The following is a 24,233-nucleotide window of genomic DNA, read 5'->3' on the forward strand; positions in this document are numbered from 1 at the left end:
ACCAGGGATGTAGTGTGCACCCTCCTCAGATATTTGTTAGTATAAATTCAAGTCAGCATCTATCATGTGATCTGTGATAATCTGGAAGAGTGCCTGAATGTGTTTGTGTAAAGGTACTATTTCCCTTTTGGAAGTGCAACTTTTTTGGAATATGTAAAGTTAAATATCTAGATAAAATTGGAGAATATAACACTGTATAGAGATGATCTTGTATGTCTAATGAAAGAAGCTGGCACAGGGCCATATGGGTAGTCATGTTTTTGAATCTGAGCTACCACTACAACTTACTGCTTCCAGTATGCTAGGTAGCTTACTTGCAGGTAATTCAGCTACCCCTGTGCTGTGTAGCAGCTTACGTACAGATGCACAATATAAATGCAGTGCTGCTTTTTTCTGCTGTAACCCTCTCTGTAATACTTGTATTTCAGCTTTTTACAGTCACATTACAGGTGTTTAACTGAGTTTTTAAAACATAAAACTTATCTCTTTGGATATTTGATTATATTTCAAGATCTAATTATAATAACCCCTCTAGAAGCTCAAAACAAAGTAGTTCCCAGTCCCAAAAATGCATAAAGTCTAAGAATCAGAGGACAGAACAGCTACATGCAGTAACTGTTGGGCAGTAGAGAGAGTGAAAGAAAATTTATCAACGTTGAGGCGGAATGGTAGATAACGATGGCCTAACATATAAGCTACAATGAAATCTAGCTAAAATATTATTTTTTTTCCAATAATGAATGCACACTTGGACTATCACATCATTTGATTAACTTCTGTTGTATTACTTCTGTCAGTCTTTTTTCTTGGTTAATGGCAGAAACTATTCCTCTATGCAGAGCATTGAGGTCACTTAGGCGCAGTAGGAACTGCAGTAATACAAATACTTCATTGAGGTCAAATGAAGCATAATTGGTATAAGTTGTTGTTTGGTTTTTTTATTTGGCAATTTAAAAAAATTGCAGATATTTTTGTTTAACTTTCATATTTCTCTGCTACCTAAGATACAGTCTCTAGTACTTGAGTCTTGGAAAACTCTGTTTTGAGATCACTCAGAAATTATAAATAGGCATGTAAACAGTGTTGGCATACACTAACTATTTCTTAGTTTATACTATTTTCTAAAGCTGGAAGAAGTAGGATAAAACTGTGAAATCTGTTCATTCTATATTCCTTATAAAATTATCATAGAGAAATTGTTTTCAAAACTATTTTCTAGAGGTCATGAGAACTTCTTAAGAAATCTAGTAATTTAGGAAAGTTGATTGTTAGTTCCTCTTGCAGGACACACATCTAAATTTCTTCCTCATCTTGTGCATATTGCAGAATTGTGTGTTACTGCTTCCCTTCTACATTGATGATGATAAAAATGGTAATGGAGGAAGGCATTAGAGTTTACATTCCATCAAAACAAACTTCTTTGAAGTAAATAAATACCCGTGTTAGACTCAAGTATCCTGATCTGACTTTGAGGTCAGATTCTGCAAAAAGCCTCTGAATGTGTTTTTGTACAGTGACACATTTAATTTACTGGAAATTCGCAAAGACAGAATAGTGCCCTGTGTATGCAGAAGGCTGTAGATGAGCCTTTTAAATCATAATCTTTGTGAAGGAGGCGTTCAGTACTTTGAAAATACACTACTCATAAGGATTTGATACATTTCCTTGCTTGCATACTTTGTGTTTCCCAGGATGATTTTGAAGACAAAGCAGGTGCAGAAACTCAGAATGGCATGACGCAGGGAGATAAGCTTAATGCCTTAAAAAGTCGGAGACGGCAGTGTTCTGCTACAACTGGAGCTCTGAGGTAATTAACGAATTCTGAGGTAATTTGCAATTCTATATTCGGTCCGTGCTATCACATCTTTATTTCAAGTACATGGCCTTGTTTAAGGCAGCGCTACTAGTTGTACCACCTTCTGTGGTGGAAATTTCTCTAGGTATATACCTATTAGTTTCAGATTTGGTTTATTAATTCCACCCCACCCCACCCCCACCCCTCCGCTTTGTTTCCATGTTCAGGGCACCTATATTTTGTGTAGCAGTACAAGACAAAGTAAATACCACAAAACATTCAAATTTATACTTGCCTAGCATTATAAAACATACGTCTCTAATAAAATACTATATAATTAACTTAGTTACCTTTCTGTAACTACTTTTCTGTACTCCTTGTATAAATGTTGAATTTTTCAGAACCAGTTAATTTACCTAACTGTAAATTAAAATTATGATTGACATTCTTAACCTTGGTCAGTCTTGTACTCTAAAGCCAGCATGAGACATGCAAGCATGCTTTGAGGGAGGGGAAGGGCTTTTTATCCTCTGATAAAGGTTGCTGCTTTTGTTTCTTTAGGCTGCAAGACATGAAACTGCACACGAGGTCAATATCACAACCTTTCAGGTATTAAAATTCTCAATGAATACCACTCAGATCTTAAATTTTCAGTGTTTGTTTCAGTGCGCATCAATTGATTAGCAATTTTAGACTTCTGGGAAGTGACAGATAAAACCTTTTTATAAACACCTGCAAGAAACGGGGGAAAAAATCTAATGGGCAAAGGGTTTAGTTCTACTTCAGGGATACCTTGAATTCTTCTTAAGAAATAGCTAGCGCATACAAGTAGTTTCCTCAGTCACATTTTCTTGTATCTATATTGTTATGCAATGAAGGATGACTGCTTAACTCATAACCACTTTATTTCTGTAGAATTAATTACATGTCTCAAAAGCCTAAATTGACTACTTGTTGTCTGCATATCATAATTTTTGTCCTGTGTTTTTTAGTAGATGAATTAGAGTTGGTACTACTTTTTTTTAGAAGATGTACCAGATAAATACTAGGTTTTACTACCTTTTCATACTTAAATGCAGGGTCCTCACTGTACGCTTTACTACATGCTTTGCTCAGAACTTTCTGTGGCACCAATAAAGCCAACGGTTTCTTCTCATTTTCTAAATTTTATTTATGAACTGTATTAATTTCAAGTCAGTACTGACAGTGCCCCCCCCCCCCCCCCCCCCCCCCCGCCCCAAGAAAATAAATCATAGAGTGAAAACTGACTTAATTTAAGCGTTATAGGAGTGGCAGAATTGAGTCTTTCTTTTGGTAATCATTGCATCCAAAATACAACATATAATATAAAATATCTATCATAATAAAGCATTAATACTGAAAAGAACACATTCTCTTCAGTTTTGTGGCAACCTGTATTTTTGAGATTAATTAGTCAAGAAGTCTAACCTTGGAGATGTCTGCTTACCCTTTCTTGGTGTGGAATTAAAACTGTTTCTGCTCAATGTCGTTCCTTCTGTGCTTGTAGCTGGAGACTTGTATGCAAGGTCTTTCATCCTTTAAGAGATGATCATGATAATATCCTCTAGTCTTAAGGATGGAGAGAATTTCATACTACTGTGAAGCTATTCATTTATTGGTTATTAAGAAACCAATATGGACAGCTATAATGCTAACATTTTTGAGCAGTCCAGTGTACCATACTTACAGCTCAGTATCAAAATATGAAGAATTTGGTCACGAAGGGTCCCGCCCTAGAAAGAGCTGTATGTTCTGTGCAACTTTGTAAAAATGTTCTTGCTGCCATTTGGAAACGATGACGCTGTTCTCATGCAAGCTACAGTGGTTTGTTTTTCTACCTGTACTTGCTTTATAAGCACAGGAAGTATTCTTTCTGAACTGTATTTAAAATTTAAATCAAATTTGCAGTAAATTTGATAAACAATATGTGCTTAGCCTTCACAAATTATCAAGGTGAAAAGTAGCCTAAAACTGTATAATATGGTACTGCAGGGGAAAAACTTGAGTGTGGGATATTTTAAAGGTGGGTTTTTTTAAAAGGTATTTGAAAACCAGCAAACTGTTGAGTTTTTGCAGTTGAGTTCTGTCAGACTTGAGAATTTCCACTTTTTAAAATACCAGTCTATGTATTGAAAGACTGTATGTGTTTGAGATGTGTATTTTAATTATAAAAATCTTGTTTTTCACTAAAACTCTGCACTCCTTTTAGACTGAATACTTCAGGTGGCACAGAAGGATCCACGTCTCCTCTGAAGGCCTCCAAAGTGATGGCAGTTAAGTCACCATCTGCAGAAAGAATAAGCAGAATTCCCACATCCTCAGGCTCTAACCTTAAAAGGTGGGGTTTTTTTTCTTCTGATTTTGATACAAATACTTACTATATACTAAATGGTTTTCAGCAATATGTAGTCTACAAAGCACTTCCTGTTCTTGGATGTAAGAAGGGTTAAATTTGAAGTGATTTGCTGTTCTGCTAGCCAAACTTCAGTTGCTTGTGGATTTAAGAAACAAACAACCCCAAACCTATACTACTGGTATGAGACCTCTGGTGGGATTATATCAAGTCAGAAACAGTGTTATGTTGCTTGGGGCTTTTTAGTGGTTTTATTTCGGGTTTTTTTCACTTACCTGAGTGTATAGAAGTTTTGCAGATATTCTCACAAGTCTATATACTATTAATCTCAGAAGAATACTGCATGGTAATTAATATGATTTTTATGAATGCTTCATTTATTGCGATTTAATTCCATTATTGTACTAAGTAATTATGGATGTTAAATGAAACTTAGAATACTGCATTTTTAATAACTTCTGGACACAAATACTTGAAGAAAATAATTAACTTAAAGAGCTGTTTCAGGACACCCTATTTTTAATCTCAAATTTTGTCATATTACTACTTGGTTACTTGAAGACTTGTATATCATTACTGATTTCAAGAAACAAAAGAGTTCAGTGTAGGTCGGCCACTGCCTAAACCTTTTACCACAATCTCCTGCATGTGCATATCATTTGACAGAGGGGAAAGCTGGCCATGGTAGTGCTCGAATAAACTAAGTTTAGGAACTCCTGACAAAGAATTCTGGGGTTTGTTATTTGAGAGCTAGAAGGTGAACCTGTGTGCAAACACAAATTATTTCACAATGCTGTGTTATTCATCTGATGTCTTCTGAACTGTTATTTTTTGTATTTATCTGTACATACCTTGTGTGTATTTTTTTTCCCAACATGTGTTTTCCACTCAGCGTTTCCATAAACTCCAGACTAGCCAGTTCTCTAGGGAACCTGTATGCTGCTTCAGATGATGATGAGAGCAAAATGACATCATTGTCCTCTAGGACAGGTTTTTCTGTAAGCCATATCTCCAGCCACTTGAACGGCAGCTTGCAGCTGCCTCACAGAAATAACCATGAACTGAACAACAACTTGTACAACAGAAACAGCAGTAGTGGCAACAACCTGAGCAGCCAAACCAGTTTTCACAGCGCCGTGACAGATGAATATGCATCAGCCTTCCTTTATGGGCCTTACAACTCCTCCAGCATGATACCAGAGTCAATCAATTCCTGTAAGTTCATAGTCACAACAGCACTTTCAGGCATCTGACCGATGCTTATCTTCCTTGCTTCTGCGAACAAAGCTACTGCAAAAAAATCTTAACCTAGCATAATTCTCTGACTGACTTTAATGATTCTGCACAGCACCTTTGTCTGTTATCTTTTTAAGTAATTATCATTTCAGCTCTTTTTTTTTCCACCTCTTTCAAGCATCTAGATCATGGAGGAAGGGTTCATGAAAATAAATCACTCCTGAACTTAAACTAATGCCTTTTCTGGTATTTTTCTTAATGGACCTTCTTAGCCTTTAGATTTTTTTGTTTCAGATTATCCATAACATTGTTTATTAGTTTATTACTTATTTTAATTTTTATGCAGTAACAGATTTAAAGAAGCTTTTGTATGTATTGTACTAAATGGAAGGTACAATATTCTTAAAGATAGGGCTCATTTGAAAGGTGAGTCCACTTGACTTAATCTAGTCCTTTTCAAACACCAAATGTGAAAAGTATTCGAGAGCAAGATATTTTTGATGGTCTCACCATTTTAGCTTTCATTCCTCAACAACTTTGCCGCCTTGGGCTTATTTTGTGCCCTTTTTCTGTGTGAAAGAGTCTATATCAAGAGGATGTGTGGATAAATTAGTGCAGCTCGAAAATGATTCTGTACAAAATGCAGAGAAGAAACTAGAGAAACTTCAGTTATGAAATAAGTTCAGCTCTTTTAGGGAAAAAATAAACAAACATATTTCCTACTGTAAATCTAAACCCAGTTTAAAATATCTTTTTTCCAAATATTTTATACCTTACTAGTCACAAAAATGTGTGGTGTTTTTAATAGAATATATTGCCTACAATTAATTGAACCAGTCAGTAATACTGATACTTCTGCTTTTTATTTTTTTAGCTGCTGGGAATAAAATTGCCTTTTTATAGATTAACTTAAGAATATTACACCTTTCTTTTCTGTTTCCTTACTACTGATAAATCGCTTCAGTATAAAGTAAGTTCTGGTGTTATACCTGCTACTGGTTTTGAGTGTGGCAAGTTCCCTGCCTTAAAACAGATAATATACACATTGCATGTAACTAGGATGTCAGCTCAAAAGATCATTCATGGGTTGTGTTCTCTTTCTCCTGAAGAAGTGGGAGATCTATCCTCTTGTTAATAGCTAGTATGTGGCACTACTTAAGTTCAGAAGCCACATGTTTATAGCTTGTGAGTATGAATTGCACTTTCTGAGGACCGATGACAGTAGGAAATAAAATTCTCATTGTTCCATTGCAGAAGAAAATTGCATGTGTGATTAACTAGTATACAAAGTACATTGAAAATAAAGTTAGTTGAGAGAACTTGGTTTTTCACTCCCTTAAATTTAAAGGGTACTTCCACTGGAAAAAGAGTAGAGTTACTGTGCGAGGATGTGCTTGACCTAAGGTAACTCTTTAAAATACTTGATGCTTTCACACTCCTTGTCTTGAAAGCACATTTAGCTTCTTACCCACTATAACTTACCTGGAAAGAAATGTTAATATTCCTTGATTTTAGGATCACTGAGTGTTCTGCATTGAGTTTAAATCTGAATTTAAATTTTAAACATTGGTAGTAACTTGTTTCCAAGAAACTTCTTGGATATTGCCACATCATTTTAGTTTTTTGAAGTTGTTTTATCTTTTTAGTTTGGCTGTGGTTTTACCTGCTAGATGGGATTGAGGTAAACTATATATAATGGAGATTTTTCTAAAGTTGGATATAGAAACCATCCCAGTTTTCTTACAACAAAACCAGTTCTAGAACAAGAGAACTGTTTAGTTTTAAGTGACTCATTTCATTTAATTCCTTCAGGCATAGAAATGAGGAGAGAGGTGAAAAGCTGTATAGCAAGCTGAGGATGTTTGTTTTGAGACACATTCAGGAGTCTCATTTGTTTTTGAATTCTGATGGTTCTGGAAACTCAGCCTTTTTAGATTTTCCCAGTCTTTTTATTCAATATGCTTACAGAATTTCAGTCCTCAGGACGGGTGACAGAGGCTCCAGTTGAGTATACTGGAACCAAAGTCAATATACCAACAGTGGTAGAGAGCAATCGTTCATCTGAATAACTAAGTGGTCAAGTGTCTGATTTTTTTTTTTTAATTTCTCACCTTCACTATTGTCTCATATTTGATTTATTTGGACAGTAATTCTTTGGAAGGTCAACCCATTACCATTCTTTTCTGTTGTATCCTCTGTAAATTATATGCTGCCAGCAGCAATTCTGAAGAGTTTTTTTCCAAATTCTAGTTACAGCTGCATATTATGCATAAATATGTAAACCAACATGCAGAGCCCTGAAGAAACACCTTACAACTGTAATGTGACTCTGTAATGAAAATAAGTTGACATTGTTCACAATAGGCCAAAAGTTACTACCAAACGATAATATAAACCATTACAGAAGCAAATCCACAGTGAACTGCATTAAATTGTTACCTGCTTTATGCACAATTCAGAGTTGAGCGCAGTTACTGTGATGTCATGGTGTTTAAGACGAGTAGATTATTTGTTAATTTAATCTCTGAATGCTTTCTGCCTGGTAGTGATCCTCTGATTTACTGGCTAATACAGATCCATCTTCATGGTGCTTTATTTTGAAGATAATGTAATTTTTCTTAATAGTCCCACAGTCATACTTAAAACAATTTAACTTTTAATCCGAAACTTGCAGTATCTCTTTATTATGTCACTGTTAGTCCTTTATTACCTTATTTTCTTGTCATGATATTTCATGTTAGTCATCTCAACTTGATTCTTTTGATAAGCTAAGTTGGCTTAAAAATCCTTTTGTTCAAATCCTTTACAGTTTTTGAAAATCCTTTTTCAAGAAGTAGATGCAACACTGTAATATTCATCTTTCAGGTCCTGAAGACTGCTACCTGGTGCTGTCCTGCTTATAAATCCATAGCTTGTGTTACCGTCTTTAACTGTAATGCACTGGGAGTTCATGGGGAGAAAAAAAATAAAATTCTTGCTATACCCAAGATACGGACTTGTATTTTAGTCCAAAAATCCTGCATTCCCTGGGGTTTTTTTATGTGGGACTTTGTGGAAAAGCAGAATTTTTTCTTTTTTTTTTTTTTTCTCTCCCCCCCTGCTTCCTAGTGGGACCAATTAACCAACCAAAGAAGATTGTTTTGTCCTACCACTTCAAACACTGACATCTGGCTATTTTGCTTTTGGTGATATTCATCAGTGGTCTTAAGCTCATAAGCAAAATATGGAGTAGTATCAAGCCTTAATACCACCAGTTCCGGTTTAATGATTTCCGCTTCACTGCTTTAGATGCTGAAATTATTTGCAAGTCTTGACAGCCAAACCTTACTCTTATTGCAGTGTGTGTTTGTATTACATTGCACTTTTTCCTAATTGGAGCACATCAGACAACATACCTGACAGAAGTCTATTTTATATGCTGGTGGTTATGTGTATTCATTTAACTTACTAAAGAACTCTTGAATGATATGAATTATATTCCTCATCTTTTTATTAGCAGACTCTCACTTACCTGAGTTAGGTATCAAGCTAACAATCTAATAGTATAGGTACTCTAGCTTAGCAAACCACCTTATCACTCCTGTTCCTAAATTTGTTAATTGTCAACATGAGTAATGCAGGAACATTTTAAGGTTGTTAGGTCAGTAAATTTTCAGTTCTAATTAATGTTCTTTAATCTCATTAGTGAGGAAATTGGGAACTTCGCTTTTATGCAATGCAAATACCTCTCTTGCTGCCCCTCCCTTACACCCCCAAGTATGGAAAAGAAAGTTACTCAATATTTTTTTCTGTTTTGTAATGAAACATTAAAAAAAAAAACATTTATTAATAGTTTTGTTCCACATTCCATTTAAAACAAAGGGTAACTATGACTATGACTTCCTGTTGTTGTCAGCCATATATTTTTCCGTAATGGTTTTTGTCTTTCATCACTGTAAACTTATAATCCACTTCCTTTTTTTTTTTTGTTTATGCTGTTGTATGCTGATGAACTAGAAGAAAAGCCTGATTTTTGTAGAATAGACAACTTGATATTCTAGGCACATAAATATTTTATTTGCAAGTTTTACAAATTGGTTGTTTTGTTTAGACAGAATCTCTCACAATTATAATTTGCAGAAATATTCTTATGAAGTATAATCACATTTAAGATACCACAACAAGAGTTTTACTTTGCTCTTACAATAGTTATAAATCCAAGTATCATTTTTTAAAATGTATTTTTATTTAAGAGTATGTAACTGGGTAGTCTTTAGGATGAGTCACCTTTTGCTTCCATAGCTGTCATGGAAACTGGCAAGACAGAAAAAAAATCTCAAAAAGTTACCAAGTATAGCAGTATTTTAAAATTCATATACATGATCTTTATACTTGTAGAATATTCTTTCTTTGTAAGGACTTACATTAATGAGTATAGGATAGCCTTTGCAAAAAGAGACAAACACTAGTGCATCTTGCTGATCTGTAAATTTAGCAAACTCAAAGGATCACTTTGAATGTGTGTATGCATTTTTCTGTAATATATCCTGATTTATTTTAGTGGATTTTCATGTATTCACGGTAATTCTTGCCTGTTGCAACACTCTTGCAGGAGATTTGAGGAACAATTCAAAAAACTTGAATTACTTTTTGCAATTATCTGGAAAAAGTGTATGTTAAAGTCCTAACAAATAGCTCTGTATGATACAGGATTGTTCCCTCCTAAAATTTAACTTGGTCCTGAAGTTGAATGTGTGTGAATATGGTTCTAGTGGCTAGATGGATCTGCATCATATTTTATTTTCCAGGAGGCTTTCCATGCCTCCTATTGAAGAATAAAAATGTTAGTGATCTAAGCAGTTGCTTCAGCATGGACTTCATTAGGTATTGCTAACTATAGTGAAGCTATTTAATTTTTAATTCTTTGTTTAAATACCTGATACTTGGGTATAAAATGCCAAGCTTGACACTGCATGGGACCACTGTAGGAGTACACATTGAGAATTCTACTCAATTAACTGATTTTTATACTCTCATCGTTGCAATTCAGCAGTAAATTTTCTTTGGTTTTTTTCCTTCTATTTTTACCTCTATTTTAAATAAGATTTTGTTAAATACCAGCATATGACTTGTAAAGGTGGATTGGGGCTTTTTGTTTTTAATAAAGCTTTCAGGCCATACTTTGAGTCACTGCAAATAGGAGGCAGGAATGTAAATTTTAAAATAGAAAACTCCTCAAAAGATGATAAAGGTGTGGGGGATTACAGTTACAGGCTTTGAAATATTAGTCAGTCTCATTGGACAATGTGAAGAGATTTGAGTTCAGTTTACTTCACTGCAAAAGAAAAAAAAAAAACACCCATCCCCTCCAAGCAAGCAAACAAAAACCCCTCAAAACCCTCCCCATCTATAATTAATTTTTCAATTTCAAAACTTTGTCTGTATACTCTACAGTAGCTCAGTTATGACTATCACCATGTTACTAGTAATAGGAACTTTATGGGAAGTCACATCAATTAATTTTAATCTGAAAAAAATGCTGCTTGGATTTAATTCTTCCCTGTATTCAGAAAAGGCTTTGCAACTTTATGAAGGAATCATTGCTATTTGAAGTAGAGCTATGGTGAGGGTGGGAACACACTGAAAACCTTATTTCTCAATATGAAAATTATTAAAATAAACCCTGCCTACCGATCTGTAATGAAAATTAACAAAACATGCTGTCTTGTTTCCAAGTAGTCTGTGCTGCATGGATATCTGTTATATGTTGCTATTAACTTTCCTCCCTGTTTTTGTAACTTGGATTCCTAACAATTACGAGAATTTTAATTTAAACTTCAGAATTGTTAATTTACACTTTGCTTGTTTGTTTATTTAAATTCTGATGTAGAACTCCCGGTTATCTCTGTCTGCTAATTAAAGGGGTGGTCTTCATAGTCCTTTGTCAACTAATGCTAGCTGTTCCCAAGATCAGCAAATGTGTACAGTGCTTTCTGGTCATCTTTCATCTGTCTGAGCTTAAAGTAATTACTGTACAACATATGAAAGTATATAGGTAAATTACATGCATTTTAAAATGTTAATCAACTCTACTTGGAATTCAGTTTTGAAGGATCAATTTCAAATACTGCTCTAATTAACTGTAACCATCTTTCTGAATACACATTTGAAAATGAGAAAGCTCCAAGGATCATTAAAAGAGCAGAAGTTTCAAGCGCTCATTAATGAAGGGCTGTTCCTTCTGCCTCGCTCTTACACATGTAATAAACAGCTTGACAAATGCTGTCACCAAAGCTAATAAACCAGGATGATTATTAGAGAATGAAGTAGGGAAAAACAAGTTTCTATGATTGTCTATTCCGTGGTGATTCTGAGCCTATAATGAAAAAATACATGTTACATCTGTTTAGTTTTACGGTGAAGTATTTTCTGTTAAATGCTACCCTTCATGTTGAATCCATTCAGTACTAAACCCAGGCCCTTTTTAGTCAGTGGTATTCAAATCTTTATATGCTAACAGCACTGTTTTTTCAACCGAGGAAAGAATATCCAGGTGCACTCTGAACTTAACAGTATGAAAATGCATTTAAAATTCAACTTTGAAAATACACACTGAGACTTAAGATACCAGAAAAAATGGGTTTATGATATTCGTTGGAGCTCTAAAGGTTTATGTATCTATTATGCACTTCTACTAATAGGTTTCACTATGGATGCCAAACAGCATTTCTGTAGTGATTAGTTAGGAATAGCAGGAAAATGGAAGAAAAGACTCCAAGGTTCTGAGCTTTCTTGGGATTCATGCCATACTCCAGTATTTCTCTCTAATTCTGATGAATTGATGCATTTGTAAAATGTGGTTTGGGGCTTTTATTTGCTAATTGTTTATAACCATACTAGTACAGTGAATAGCTCTCTCATGTAAGACTTCTTACTCATCGGAATTGCTTCCTGAACACACAGGAGGTAATAAAATATCTGGATGCTGTCTAAACCAATTACTTTATTAAAAAACCATAGACTTAAACATAGAATCAGAAATGTAAATAAAGTAGACCTGGTTATGCTTTCCTCTTAATTATACTGACATCTTGCTGATCCAGATGAACCTTTTGCAGTGCTTAATTTTCATCTGGTTTTAGTAATTGTACATAAATTTATTCATGTGCATAATTGTGCTGCTGCAGCTTTTTTCCGTACTTAGCTACTTCGTATATGTTTCCTATGCCATTACCTGAATCCACATCTAAAGTATGCTCTATTTTTTATAGTAGCACTTTGATTCTCATTCAGGATAAATGGAAACAATTCAATTATACTAACTGCAGTCATGTTTTCCCAACGCATTTTTAAGGTATTGTTTTAAGGCAGTGTTTTAAAGGGCTTGTAACCCTTCCTTGAAGAGTCTCTAGAATTTGGTTTGAAAAAGTAAGTGTAGATACAGGAAAGTTGATAGACTTTACTGTATCCAGTTTTTGAGTTTCTTCTATTTTATTGATCTTTACCTAAGCAGAGGTTCAGAACTTCCTCCAACTCTATTTTTCTTCTTCCTGTCCTTCCTCTACTCCTTGTCTTTAAATGCAAAATGTATATTATGTACAAATATAACCTTACCAGTGAGTTTTAATCAGTTTTTCTTCTCTCACAGTCCCTTCAGTCTGAGTATGTTCAGTTCTAAAGCCTTGCTGCTTTGGTGAAACCTGTTGAGCTCTTAAAATTCAAGTCCTTCATGAAGGTGAAGAACTTAAGGAAGGAAGCTGCTCACTCAGAGAAGGAATCTCCAATCCAGGACATACTGAAACCTAAACACCAAGAAGGCAGCTTCTTAACAGGCAGAAATTTCTTGTTGATGACTACTGCAATGCACTGATGTTAAATTTATGGAAATTATTACCCCATGTTAAATACAGATTTAAATTTTTTATGTTGAAACAGTTTGAATATATTTCTAATGAGTTTCATTAAGATGTTTATTAACTTGTGTACAGTGTTAAAATATGTATTAATAGAATATTTTGGTAAGCGATATATATAAAAATTATGTAAAAATTAGAATTTATTTTAATTATGTCAACTTTGCTACAAAAAAAGTATTTTAAAGAATTTGTACATGTTTATCAAAGATGAAATTTTTTTATGAACAATATTTTTTCTTGGTTTATGGGTCCATCATTATTGCTTAAAGCCTAATGTAATTACTTCTTCACTAAATGGTCTTTGGTAACTTAATGGAAGTCTTAACTAGTGAGAGACTACTAGTTACTACACTATCAACTGAAAGCGCTTGATATATAATCTGCTTTCTACTTTCAGCTGCTAATGTTTCATAAGGAAACACAGTGAAAGAAAAATATAGGGAAAATATGTGTTGAGATGTAAGTTACATCATCTGCTGCAAAGAGAAAGTAATACTTACCTGATAATTCAATTGTACAATTAACACGTTCTTTCAGTTTGTCTTAAAGGAATATTGTAACTTTTTATTTTCAATGTAGAATCTTAAATTTTGCTATGCAATATATACTGCATAAACGAAGGCAGTCCAGATTTAAATTGGTAAGAATGTGCATGTGCAGTGAATTTGGCAGTGCTGCATACTCACATGCTTTTAATGTACATTTGGCTGTATGTGTACAGTTTCATTAGTGAAGCACACTAAATATTGGAACTATATTAAATTTTTACATATCAATTGGATGCTTCATAAACAATTAGAAAACTATTGCTAAACATAGCTAATTTATCCTGTATCATAGAATATTTTGGTTAGTAGTAAGGATGCTCTTCAATATACAGTTTAATCGGGTGCGATTAGGAATGAGACTCCAAGAATGAAGTGGTGTTACAGTGAGAAATACTAGAGATCATGTGTAAAAATTTTCAGAACTCCACAACTGCATAGTAAGCAAAAAAAAAAAGTTGCTATGAGGACTTGATTTGCCACTAATTTAGAACACAAAACTGAAACAGATTTGTTACCTATGAGTTTTTTCGGCTATCTACAGAAACTTGAAAATAAAACTTAGGTTAATTGTCAATCTTTGTTCCTGAAGATCTGCGAATACCCTGCATTTCCTTTGCAACTGAAGTTAAGATGAAGTGCCACGTTTTTCAAAAAAAAAAAAAGATCAGATCACAGATTGCTATGGAAGGTTGTACTGAAAGTGTTAATAAGCAATACTGAGAGCAGCTGTATAAATCACTGAATAAAAGTTACATGCAATACTGTACTTTTTTCACACTGTGTATATGTAACATATACACACACGAAGTAGCATATCTGTGTGCATATATATACAATATACTGTATATGAATTATAGATTAATGGTAAGGTAATTCTACCTCCTATAAAGAATTGTCATGTACTTTGTTATAAATAGTTTTCCTTAATAAAATATTGTTTAATTTTTACATGTAGATATATATACATACAGCTAATTGATAATAAAATGCCTGTATCAGCCAGCTTCCTTGTTTCTTGGCTTTTCTTCTTTAGATCTGTGACGGAAAATAATATGATTAATTTCTAACTGAAGAGTAGCTGTTCAAAATCACTTTTCTAAAACATGTATTTATATGATGGTGTTGCAAAAAGACATTAGTATTATAGGCATCTAACTGATCTGTCTCACTAAATGCTTGTATTTGCTCTATATAACATCAAGTATTTAATCAATGGGTTGATATTATGATGTAAAGGTTACATTTCAAAATACCATCGTTTAAAAGCTGTGTCTGAATTGAGGTAATTTTTTTTCCTGGACAAGAACCCTTGGTACAGGTGTAATGTACCTTGTCTTTTGCATGTGCAACAGGTTTCTTAAGTCTCACTAACAGCAGGGTCTTTGTCCACAAGAACCTAAAAGATCGTGCTTTCACTGAGCTTTTTATCCTTCAATTAAAAACTAGTCACAAATGGTTCTAACATTAACTCTGATAATGATTTTTAGCAATTTTTTTGTGTTGCATGATTATTTACCCACAGTGCTTAATATTCCTGTCAGATAAGCCTGTACCTGCAATAGATGATGTGGACAGTATGTAACTGTTACACAGCCACCCTAAAGGAATGGCAAAGCCAGGAAAAGAGAGGATGCTTTAAAAGTTGCCCAAATCCTAGTGACAGTCTAATCTGAAAATACAATAAAAGACTGCTGCCACTACATTCAGACAATTAATGGATGGTGATTGGATGTGTAGAGTAACTATAAAGGAAGAACAGCTAATTAATTTCTATAGTATATGGGACCCAAGCTTTCCCCTTAGCCTTTCTCTAGACTTCTATGACTTCTTATACAAAATATATAAATGCCACTAATGTAAAACATTTTTTGTTCTTAGAAATGAATAATAAATATAGCCAGTTATTCTGTAATGATCAGCTTCTTAACAACAGATCTAGGGACAGTGAAAGGTCAGGGAGGTCTTCAGAACATTGTAGCTTTTAAGATAATACCCTGAAATTTGTTTCATACCCTCTGTTTGCTTATCCTTGAACTTCACTGTTTCTGTTACTTTATATATGACTATATCTTCTTGTTCTGGGTGAACAAGCTCTATCATATGAGAGATTTTTTTTTTTTTAAAAAAAAGGTTTTATAAACATGTAAGGATGGAATAATTACATCTAGAGGTTTCTACCGGGCCTATGATTCTGTGGCTAATGCCTTATGAAACTCCTAATCATCTCTGTAAAGTACCCTTTCTGAAGCTTTTTGGTTAGGGAGATATCTCTTGTTACAGATTTAGAGAATATTTTTCAATTACAGCATTGCAGAAAGAGGAGGATTTTAGTTTCTGTAATAACTGTTCTCTACTGACAGCTAAACAATGAAAGGCCTCAAAAGGTTTGACACTTGATTAGAGCTACACTGTAAAGTGCAGCAGGCAAAAAAAAAAAGGTAATTAAGGGCCTGATCAAGTAAATCACTCATCTATGTCTTTAACCTTAAGCACATGAGCAATCTAATTAATTAAAAAAGAACATGTTCATGTTTGTAATAAATCCACATTTTGGATCAATAGTCCTGACAATTGCAAATATGAGCCTGTCAACTAAAAGATGTTGCAACAAAATAATTGATTAACCCACACAAATTAAATTCATTATCTTAAAGAATGTATATGTTGTTAACTACAGTTACCTCCTAATTTATTATTTTGGTATTGTCAATTGTTAGCCTTGTGAGTTTAACAATACCTAAACCACCTTATAAAGTTATCTTTGGTCAATATACAGATCGTATCTTATGAGCTGGGATTGCTTACTTCTGTAGTGTATGTATAACCCCCCTGTAAAAGCAGCTTTTTTCCTAAGCACACTGCAGAATTAATCATCATTCCTTTTGTGGAAAGCTTTTGAGAAAAAATGTAAATTACTTGACTCAATTTCTTAAGAAATCTTGTCCAGGGTAAGGACAGTTAACATTTTCTCTCTGTTTGGGTAAAGCACTGTGGAGTTCCTGGGAGAATCCCACTGGTAATTCTTCTCCACCTGGGAAAGGACTGTTACGCCCTACTCTTCAACCAGCTTTTAGTCCACCTAAGAACCTGTCATTCAGCTCTGCAGGAATTTGTGCTCTGAATTAGTTTTGGTGTGAGACAGTTTCAAATGCTACACTGATTTTGTTTTATCTGTGTACTTACTGACACCAGCGTTCACCTCTGGCAGGCTGGCAATGCAGGATTTCCTGCAGGCTAAGACAGGCTGAGTTTTATGAAGAAATAATATTTTGACTGAGGACCAGCTTCCTCAAATAATAAGTACTGTCTTACCAAGGATCTGTGTATGTATTGTGTTTGAAAGATTTAATTTGGAAAGTATATTCTTATTATAGACCAGTTCTAAAATTAAGCTTGCAGAAGCATAGTGCACTCTTAACAAAAATATCAGGGAAAAAAAATCAGTTTGAGTGAATATCTAGCAGAGGAGTTTCTACAGTAAATGGATTGTATTTCAGACAGAAGTGACTGATATACTGGTTTGAAAGCTTGCTGTAAATGAAAGTTGTGTAAATGGGTTAGAACCTGGAAACCGGTAAGGCAAAGAGAAAAAGAGTCAGACTGTGTACTTGCAGTATTTCTGGAGCATGATAGGGTTTGGGTTTTTTTTTTTTTTCCCCTTCTTGATTTAACAAGTTGAAATTCTGCTGAATAATTCATGAAGAGTGGAAGGGCTGAATCTTCCTGGAATGATATACAGTGTACGTACTGTGGCACAGGAGAAACTGCAAAGCTTTGTATCAGTTGCTGCCGCTTCTGCTGCTGATTGCAAGGTGCTGCTGCTTTTGGCATTTTCACAGCTACAGAATCTTCAGTCGTGCTCTGGTCTGCTAACAGCCATCTGCTCCCTATGGACCCACCTTTGCTAGCTACAGTCTGTGGGAATCTCTTGCTGCCTACCTGCCTTGGACACGGGATCATCACTGCAAACTACGTTTTCTGGACCTTGCAGCTCATATGACTGAAACCTGCCTTAGAGTCCCTCAGCTGCACATCCTCCCTTGTGCTTGGTGGGGGACTCCTGCAGCAGGATCTTCTGACTTGGACAAGGATGGGATTTACAGGGAGAAGTCAAAACTGAGCCGCATTCAGCGAGATGCCCAACGCCTCTTCCTGGAGTGCTAGCTCGCCCCTGCTGCTGCTCTGGGAGGACTCCTCTGGGACCCGCATCTTCCTGTCACTGCTCTATGCGGTCTTGGCTATCTCAGGGACTTTATCCAATGTGATGGTCATCTATTTAGTCTTCTCCTTCAAGAAGCTGCAGACCACCAGCAATGCCTTCATTGTGAACGGCTGTGCGGCAGACCTCAGCGTGTGCGCCCTGTGGATGCCCCAGGAGGCTGTGCTGGGGCTGCTGCCCCCCAACTCCTCCTCCCTGCGCTCGGTGGAGTACCGGCTGCTCCGCGGGGGGCTCCTCGGCCTCGGCCTCACCGTCTCCCTGGCCTCTCACCTGCTGGTGGCCTTCAACAGGTATGTGCTCATCACCAAGCTGCCCAGCGTGTACCAGGCCCTTTACCAGCGGAGGCACACGGGCTGCATGATCGGGCTGTCCTGGGCCCTGGCCCTGCTACTGGTCCCGCTGCTGCCCGGGCTCTGGGCCCCGGGCTCTGCCCAGCAGCCGCCCCCGCAGCAGACGGACAGCAGCTCCCGCTACACCGCCCTGCTCGTCGCCCTGGCCGTGCTGGGCCAGACCGCGCTGCTGCTCCACTGCTACCTCGGCATCGTGCGGAGGGTGCGGGGCAGCGCCAAGCGGGTCAGCGTCCTCAACTTCCACCTCCTGCACCAGCTGCCCTTCCCCGCCGCCCCGCCGCCGCCCCGCCGCGCCCAGCGCCGCCTCAGCAGCGTCTCCGTCCTGCTGCTCTGCTGCGTCTTCCTGCTGGGCACCCAGCCGCTGGTCTGGGTCAGCCTCCTGGGCTTCTTCCTGCGGCCGGCGCCGCCGGCGCTGCAGGCCGCCAGCTGGCTGCTGCTCTGCTCCCTCTCGGCCCTCAACCCCCTGCTCTACACGTGGCGCAGCGAGGAGTTCCGCCGGGCCGCCCGCTCCGTCCTGCCCCGCGGCGAGGGCCCCGCCGCCGCCCCGCGCCCCGCCGCCGCCGCCGCCGGCCCCGCCGCCGCCCCGCCCTGCCCGCAGCTGCCGCGGCGGCGGGGGACGGTGGGCAGCGCCGCGGCCGCGCCGCGCTGAGGGGCCGCGCGGGAATGCGAGGGCCCCGGCAGCCCCCGGGCCGCCCCCCGCCCCGGCCCCGCGCGGGGCGGGAACCGCCGCGGCCCCTCAGGCCGCTCCCGCCGGCGGTCACCTCACGTCGGGGGCCGCTCGCCGCACCCCTTGCTGCTGCCGGCCCGGGCCGCCGCCCGTGGCGCCCGCCTCAGCCCACGCACCTCTCCGCTCCCTCTTCCACCGCGCGGACAGGCCGCTTGCCCCGGGCCCGGGTCGGGCGCCGGCGGGGGGGTGTCCCTGCCCGCGGCGCCGCCCCCTCAGCACCGTTCCCGCTCACGGCAGCTGCCCGCCTCCGGGTGCCGACCAGGACTCCAGCCAAACGCAATGGATTTGGAATTCGGGATAACTGGTAAATATGGCAACGTACGTAACTGTTGTTACGCTTTACAGATTTCCATATCAGACAGGCACCTAGACAGCTATTTTTGAGACTTACTGCAAGCCTGTTTTTATAAAACCTGTAATTCTTTCAGCGTTTGAAGTAGTTCTGTGAGATGAGCTCCCCGAACGCAGGGTTCACGCGTGAGGAACTGGCAAGTCGCATTACACACCACACAATCCCACCGGGAACCGCTTCCTTTCCCCCAGGTTACCTGGTCTCTGTGCTCCGTGCAAGCCCCTCCTCCTTCGGCTTTCCCTGGCAAACTTCTGGATGATGCTGTCCAGAGAAACTGTTCAAAAAAACCACACGTTGCACCTTTGTGGTGATCTGGTTTGGGTATTTTGTTTTGAAAGCTCTTTGCGCAGGGCCTGTTTTGACAAAGGCTTCTGCCTGTGGTAAAGCACTTGATAAAATACAATGCAATGTGGAGACCGGCGTTTTCTATCAAACCTTGTCACCTGTGTAGCTACCAGTTTATCATGTTTCTATTAAATATGTTATTGCTGAAGTGCGATTTCACAGCCTCTGCTAAATATAAAATGACAGATTCTGTGTGGCATTCGGAAAGGGAACAGCTCTTCGCACTGAGGGTGGCGAGGGAAACAAACTGGTGGCGAGTGCTGCAGCCTCATTCCTCCCAGGAGCAGACCTAAAATCCCTGTGTTTCCTTCTCTGTTGCTTGACCACCTCCTTCCTCTTCTCCAACACAGTTGCTGTTGTTCTCATGGTGATGATATTTAGCGCTCTGTCTGCCTTCTGGCACAAAAGACTGGAAGTAGGTAGTTGTTTTCTGAATCCATGGGCATCCACAAGCAGTATCACTTAAATCGCACTGTATTGCAAAGAAGAATGGATGCATGGGAACATAGGAAAGTTCTTCACAAGAGTTTGTTGCATTGGGTGACAGGTATTAAAACCAGTTTGGCAGCTCTCATAAGGATATTTGAATGATGGGACAATGACAAGGAAGAGGCAAGCACGATGGGTACAACATAAAAGGCCCTATGGCTGTCTTTTATAATGCTCTGCAATTTGCTTGCCTTACCTGATGGGGTTTTCATTTTGACAGAAATTGCTTTAAAAGGAAGGGAAGAATTTAATTTTTTCCCAACTTTAAGACCTGTTAGGTATCTGTGATACAATGATGTATCTAAAATCCCCATACCAGTGTTTCTTTTTCTACATTAAAAAAAAATGCCATCATCGCAGAAAAGGTTCTTCCTGAGGTCAGAATTTGACAAAAGTCAAGGAACAAGGCCTCAAAAGGAAAATAAAAGAAAAAATTCTCTCGACATCCTGAAAATCTGTCAACATCTAGAAAATAGCTTTAGCCTTTTGCGAGGACCTGTGGAAAAATGAGAGAATTTTCCGAGAGTCTGAGGCTTACAGAGGGCTTCTTCCTCCATCTTGGAGACAGTGTGCCACTGAGTGACAGCACCAGAAAGATGGGGAGGGCTAGCAAGGAGACATGAACATACAAGATATGCAAGATTTCTTTTTATCAACACTGTGCACGTATCTTGGAGAGTGGAGGAGCCACTATATCCTTCTTGTAATCTCCAGTCCTCATCACAGTAACTGTGTTTTTGCCAGCTTTGTGCAGCAAATGGAGAAGGAAAATGATTCCAACCACACCTATACCAATTCTGAAAAATATTCTGGATCACTGCCAAAATAATCTAAACCGAGAGTCACCCAGGGGTAGGACACTGTTCCACTATAAAATTATCCTTAGGCTGGAACCCACAAAAGGATGCACATCACCACTTCCCACCATGGCTAAAAGAACAGAAGACGCTTGGTAAAGCTCGGTACCGGGCCCATAAACAAAAGAACAAACTTTAAAATAAAAAATTAGGTGACATAACCCCTGTTCTTGGCTATGAAACATGTTAGTCTGAAGTTAAAGCAATAACCTGTTTCAGTGCCCAAACATCAGATAACTGGAACTTCTGGGCTTCTTCCCTTGTAAAATAGCATGCAAGTTAAAACTGAAATGCCTGTATTTTATATAGACTATGTTTTAAATGCAAACACATATAAAAAATGCTATCATGTACAAAACTCCAGTCAGCTGTCCTTATGCTATGCATTAATTCCAGAGAACAGCTGGAAATCCCTTGGAAAGTTTGATGTAATTACATCCGACTGTAAATCTTTGACTGTTTAATTATACTCAGGTGACCTTAATAGCATTACACAGAAAAGAATTTTAATTTAAAGTAATTAAGGAAGAGTAATTGTCTCAACTTAAGATCAGTTTCTCTGAGAAACTGCTGCTCAACAAAGTCCTGTATGCCTTGTTCTACAGCCATATTCTATGTATTTCTACATTGTAAATATTCCATGGTAAATTGCAATGGAAGCTTGGCTTAGCTCAACTTCTCCTGGCTCTGTGGTACGGCTGCTTGGTTGGGAAAACTGATCAGACTCTCATTTTTTGGCATCTATGCTTTACTTTTACAGCTGATTCCAATGTGTCCACTGCTAGTTTAATGGTGACTTTCCTTCAGTATGGATTTTTGTCATGCTCAAACAACTAACTCACACATAAAAGGGATATGGTGTCAATTGTCCTTTAAAATGTCTCAACCAAACAGTCTCTCAAGAGGTGTGAATGAAGATGGTGGGAAATGCTGCCAGCAATTCAAGCAAGGTTTGCTTGAATTGAATTGCTTCTTTGCTTTGGTGGTGTGCCAAGCAAGTTATCTGGCAGCATGGCCTAAAGGTGCCCTTCCTGGAATGGCTGGTCAGCTGGCTTTATGTATATTAGAGGAGGAGTGTGATCTCATTAAAGCATTGGGTTTATTATACTGTAGTGCAGATCAGCCATGTTGTTCATGTGCAATAGGTGCCTATTCCTTTGCTATTTTCTCAGGGCTTCTGGAAACGAGCAGCTAGGAGTTAGTAACAGGCTGGATGAATTGTACTGATGTGGTTTGAAAACAGCCATTTGGTGTGCTATGGCCCAGGTGTATCTGCCAACTCAGTTTGTGGTTTGCCCGTGCAGAAATCCATGCGGGACCTGCTTATTGAAGGTAAAATTGTGATGCCTCGGAATAACACCCTAAGGCAGAAATATGGTTATATGTGAAAAATGGTTGCAGAGGGTGTTCATCCAATCCAAGTTATGATTTGGATTAAATCTTTTGAAATTACCCTTAATTTAAAGGAATTGTAAAAAGCCATTGAGCTACTTTGTGGAATCGGGTAGCTACAATAATATGAGCCTCCACCAAAACGGGACAATCATTGCCCTAAAGAAAGTGCGTAAAAAAGTACAGGCAGCAAAGTGGAGCTGGGAAAAAATGACAAGAGGAGATAAAGACAGCAGGACAGGGGCAGTAACAACTGCCTTAGTGATCTTAACTTAGTGATCCTAAGAAACAACACAGAGTCTGAAAGCCAAGAGGCCTGGGATTTTGATGAAATAAACCATCTCAAATTATCTGATTATTTATATATGTGAGGAAACAGAATTCTATGCTTTTCTTAATAAATAAAAACATGCAATTGTATTCTCAATTTCTTCTTTCAATGAAGCATTCCATACGCCAGCAAATTTTCTTTACCTCTGGAATCAAGAAAGACTAAAGGTATGAATTGCATCAGTGTTCTTACAGAGACTGCATTCAACAACATTACTGGACGTGCAAGCAGGGATAACATCTTAGCTAACCTCCAGATTCAGTCAGCCATAAGCACGCTGTGAACCTTTTTTTTCTAACTACCAAATTGATGCTATTTTTAAAAAAAACCCACATACAGATTATTTTCAAATGAAGACGTTTAAGTGTAGCATTTCATTAAAGAAAAAAGTGACAACATATACTTTAGCTTTCTATTTCATCTTAAATCACATAACTAGATTATTGCAGTATGCTTTAAATTCAGAAGTCCCTTTCCCAAATGGCAGCGAAAATAGCTTTTCTCGTGACTGTTTTAACTTCTAAGAAAGCTACCTTTTTTGCTCTTTTGTGTCAATCCTTCCCATGCACTGTCATCATTTTACCAGGGTAATAGTCTATTTTTTTCCCTTCTTTTTCCCTTTCTTCAGTATTTTCTGTACTTTCCTTCACTAAGGGAAAAGTACTTGATCTTGCTGATCAGGGCATAACTCCTTGTAAAGTATAAGTTTTGTGAGACAGTTATTAGTTGCAAACTAAAACTAAAAAACTGAGGGACAAATCCCACATACTTAAGTTTCTAATTAAGACTGAGTAGGTTTTGAAGGTGGGTGTTTCCTACGTAGGGTAGTGGACAAATGCTGTGTCTCTACAGATACTTACATTTGATTAAGGCTATGGAAAAACCAGGGATAGTGTACAAAAAAGTCACAAATAATTTGAAAGCTGGAGAAAAAAACTTTGTAGTTGAAGAGCTCATTATGATTAATTTATCAAAAGTAACCTCATTACAGGATACATACCCTTGTGCAGGTATTGAAACCAATGTGTTACCATACAAGGTGATCTAGTAATCTCTTCATGCTTGGAAGACATGCCCTTAAAGGAAAATAACTCTGCTTTAAGAGTGTGGGCCACTTTGTTTGTTGTCAATGAGTTCAATATGGCAAGGTTTCCTGTGCAGTCTGCCCTGCACCTGGCCTGGGCAGGTACTCATGAAATTAAAGAACTGGAAACAAAGTAATCTTGAAGAAAAACCACTTGTGGCTGCTTTGTGGCCTGAAGCTTTGGGTTTCTGAAGAAACATAATAACCAATCCAGGAAAGCTAACTATTGGTATTTAGGA

General features: G+C 38.0%; 2 protein-coding genes across 5 annotated transcripts in view; both read left to right on the forward strand.

Annotated features, from left to right (window-relative positions):
* The window catches only part of CDC14A (cell division cycle 14A), a 67,088-nt gene extending 52,238 nt beyond the window's left edge, over positions 1-14,850 (forward strand). For 3 of the 4 annotated variants that reach the window (XM_013299026.3, XM_055814876.1, XM_055814877.1), the window contains 5 exons: positions 1,692-1,807; positions 2,357-2,404; positions 4,026-4,154; positions 5,062-5,384; positions 13,033-14,850. In XM_013299026.3, the coding sequence (XP_013154480.1) occupies positions 1,692-1,807; positions 2,357-2,404; positions 4,026-4,154; positions 5,062-5,384; positions 13,033-13,046 (630 nt within the window). In that variant the 3' untranslated portion in view covers positions 13,047-14,850. The remainder of the gene's footprint in view (positions 1-1,691; positions 1,808-2,356; positions 2,405-4,025; positions 4,155-5,061; positions 5,385-13,032) is intronic. The other variant, XM_055814878.1, reaches the window with a different exon arrangement.
* A 275-nt stretch (positions 14,851-15,125) lies between these two features.
* On the forward strand, positions 15,126-19,290 carry GPR88 (G protein-coupled receptor 88). Its single transcript, XM_055815866.1, has one exon. It carries the CDS (start codon positions 17,984-17,986, stop codon positions 19,064-19,066), a length of 1,083 nt encoding a protein of 360 aa, XP_055671841.1. The 5' UTR covers positions 15,126-17,983; the 3' UTR covers positions 19,067-19,290.
* Positions 19,291-24,233: the final 4,943 nt, after the last annotated feature.

The sequence above is a fragment of the Falco peregrinus genome, chromosome 10 (assembly GCF_023634155.1).
Source record: "Falco peregrinus isolate bFalPer1 chromosome 10, bFalPer1.pri, whole genome shotgun sequence".
NCBI classification, from domain to species: Eukaryota; Metazoa; Chordata; class Aves; order Falconiformes; family Falconidae; genus Falco; species Falco peregrinus.

What these genes read in the sequence shown, in the direction of transcription:
- GPR88 (XM_055815866.1), top strand. Translation starts at nt 17,984, where the DNA reads ATGCCCAACGCCTCTTCCTGGAGTGCTAGCTCGCCCCTGCTGCTGCTC.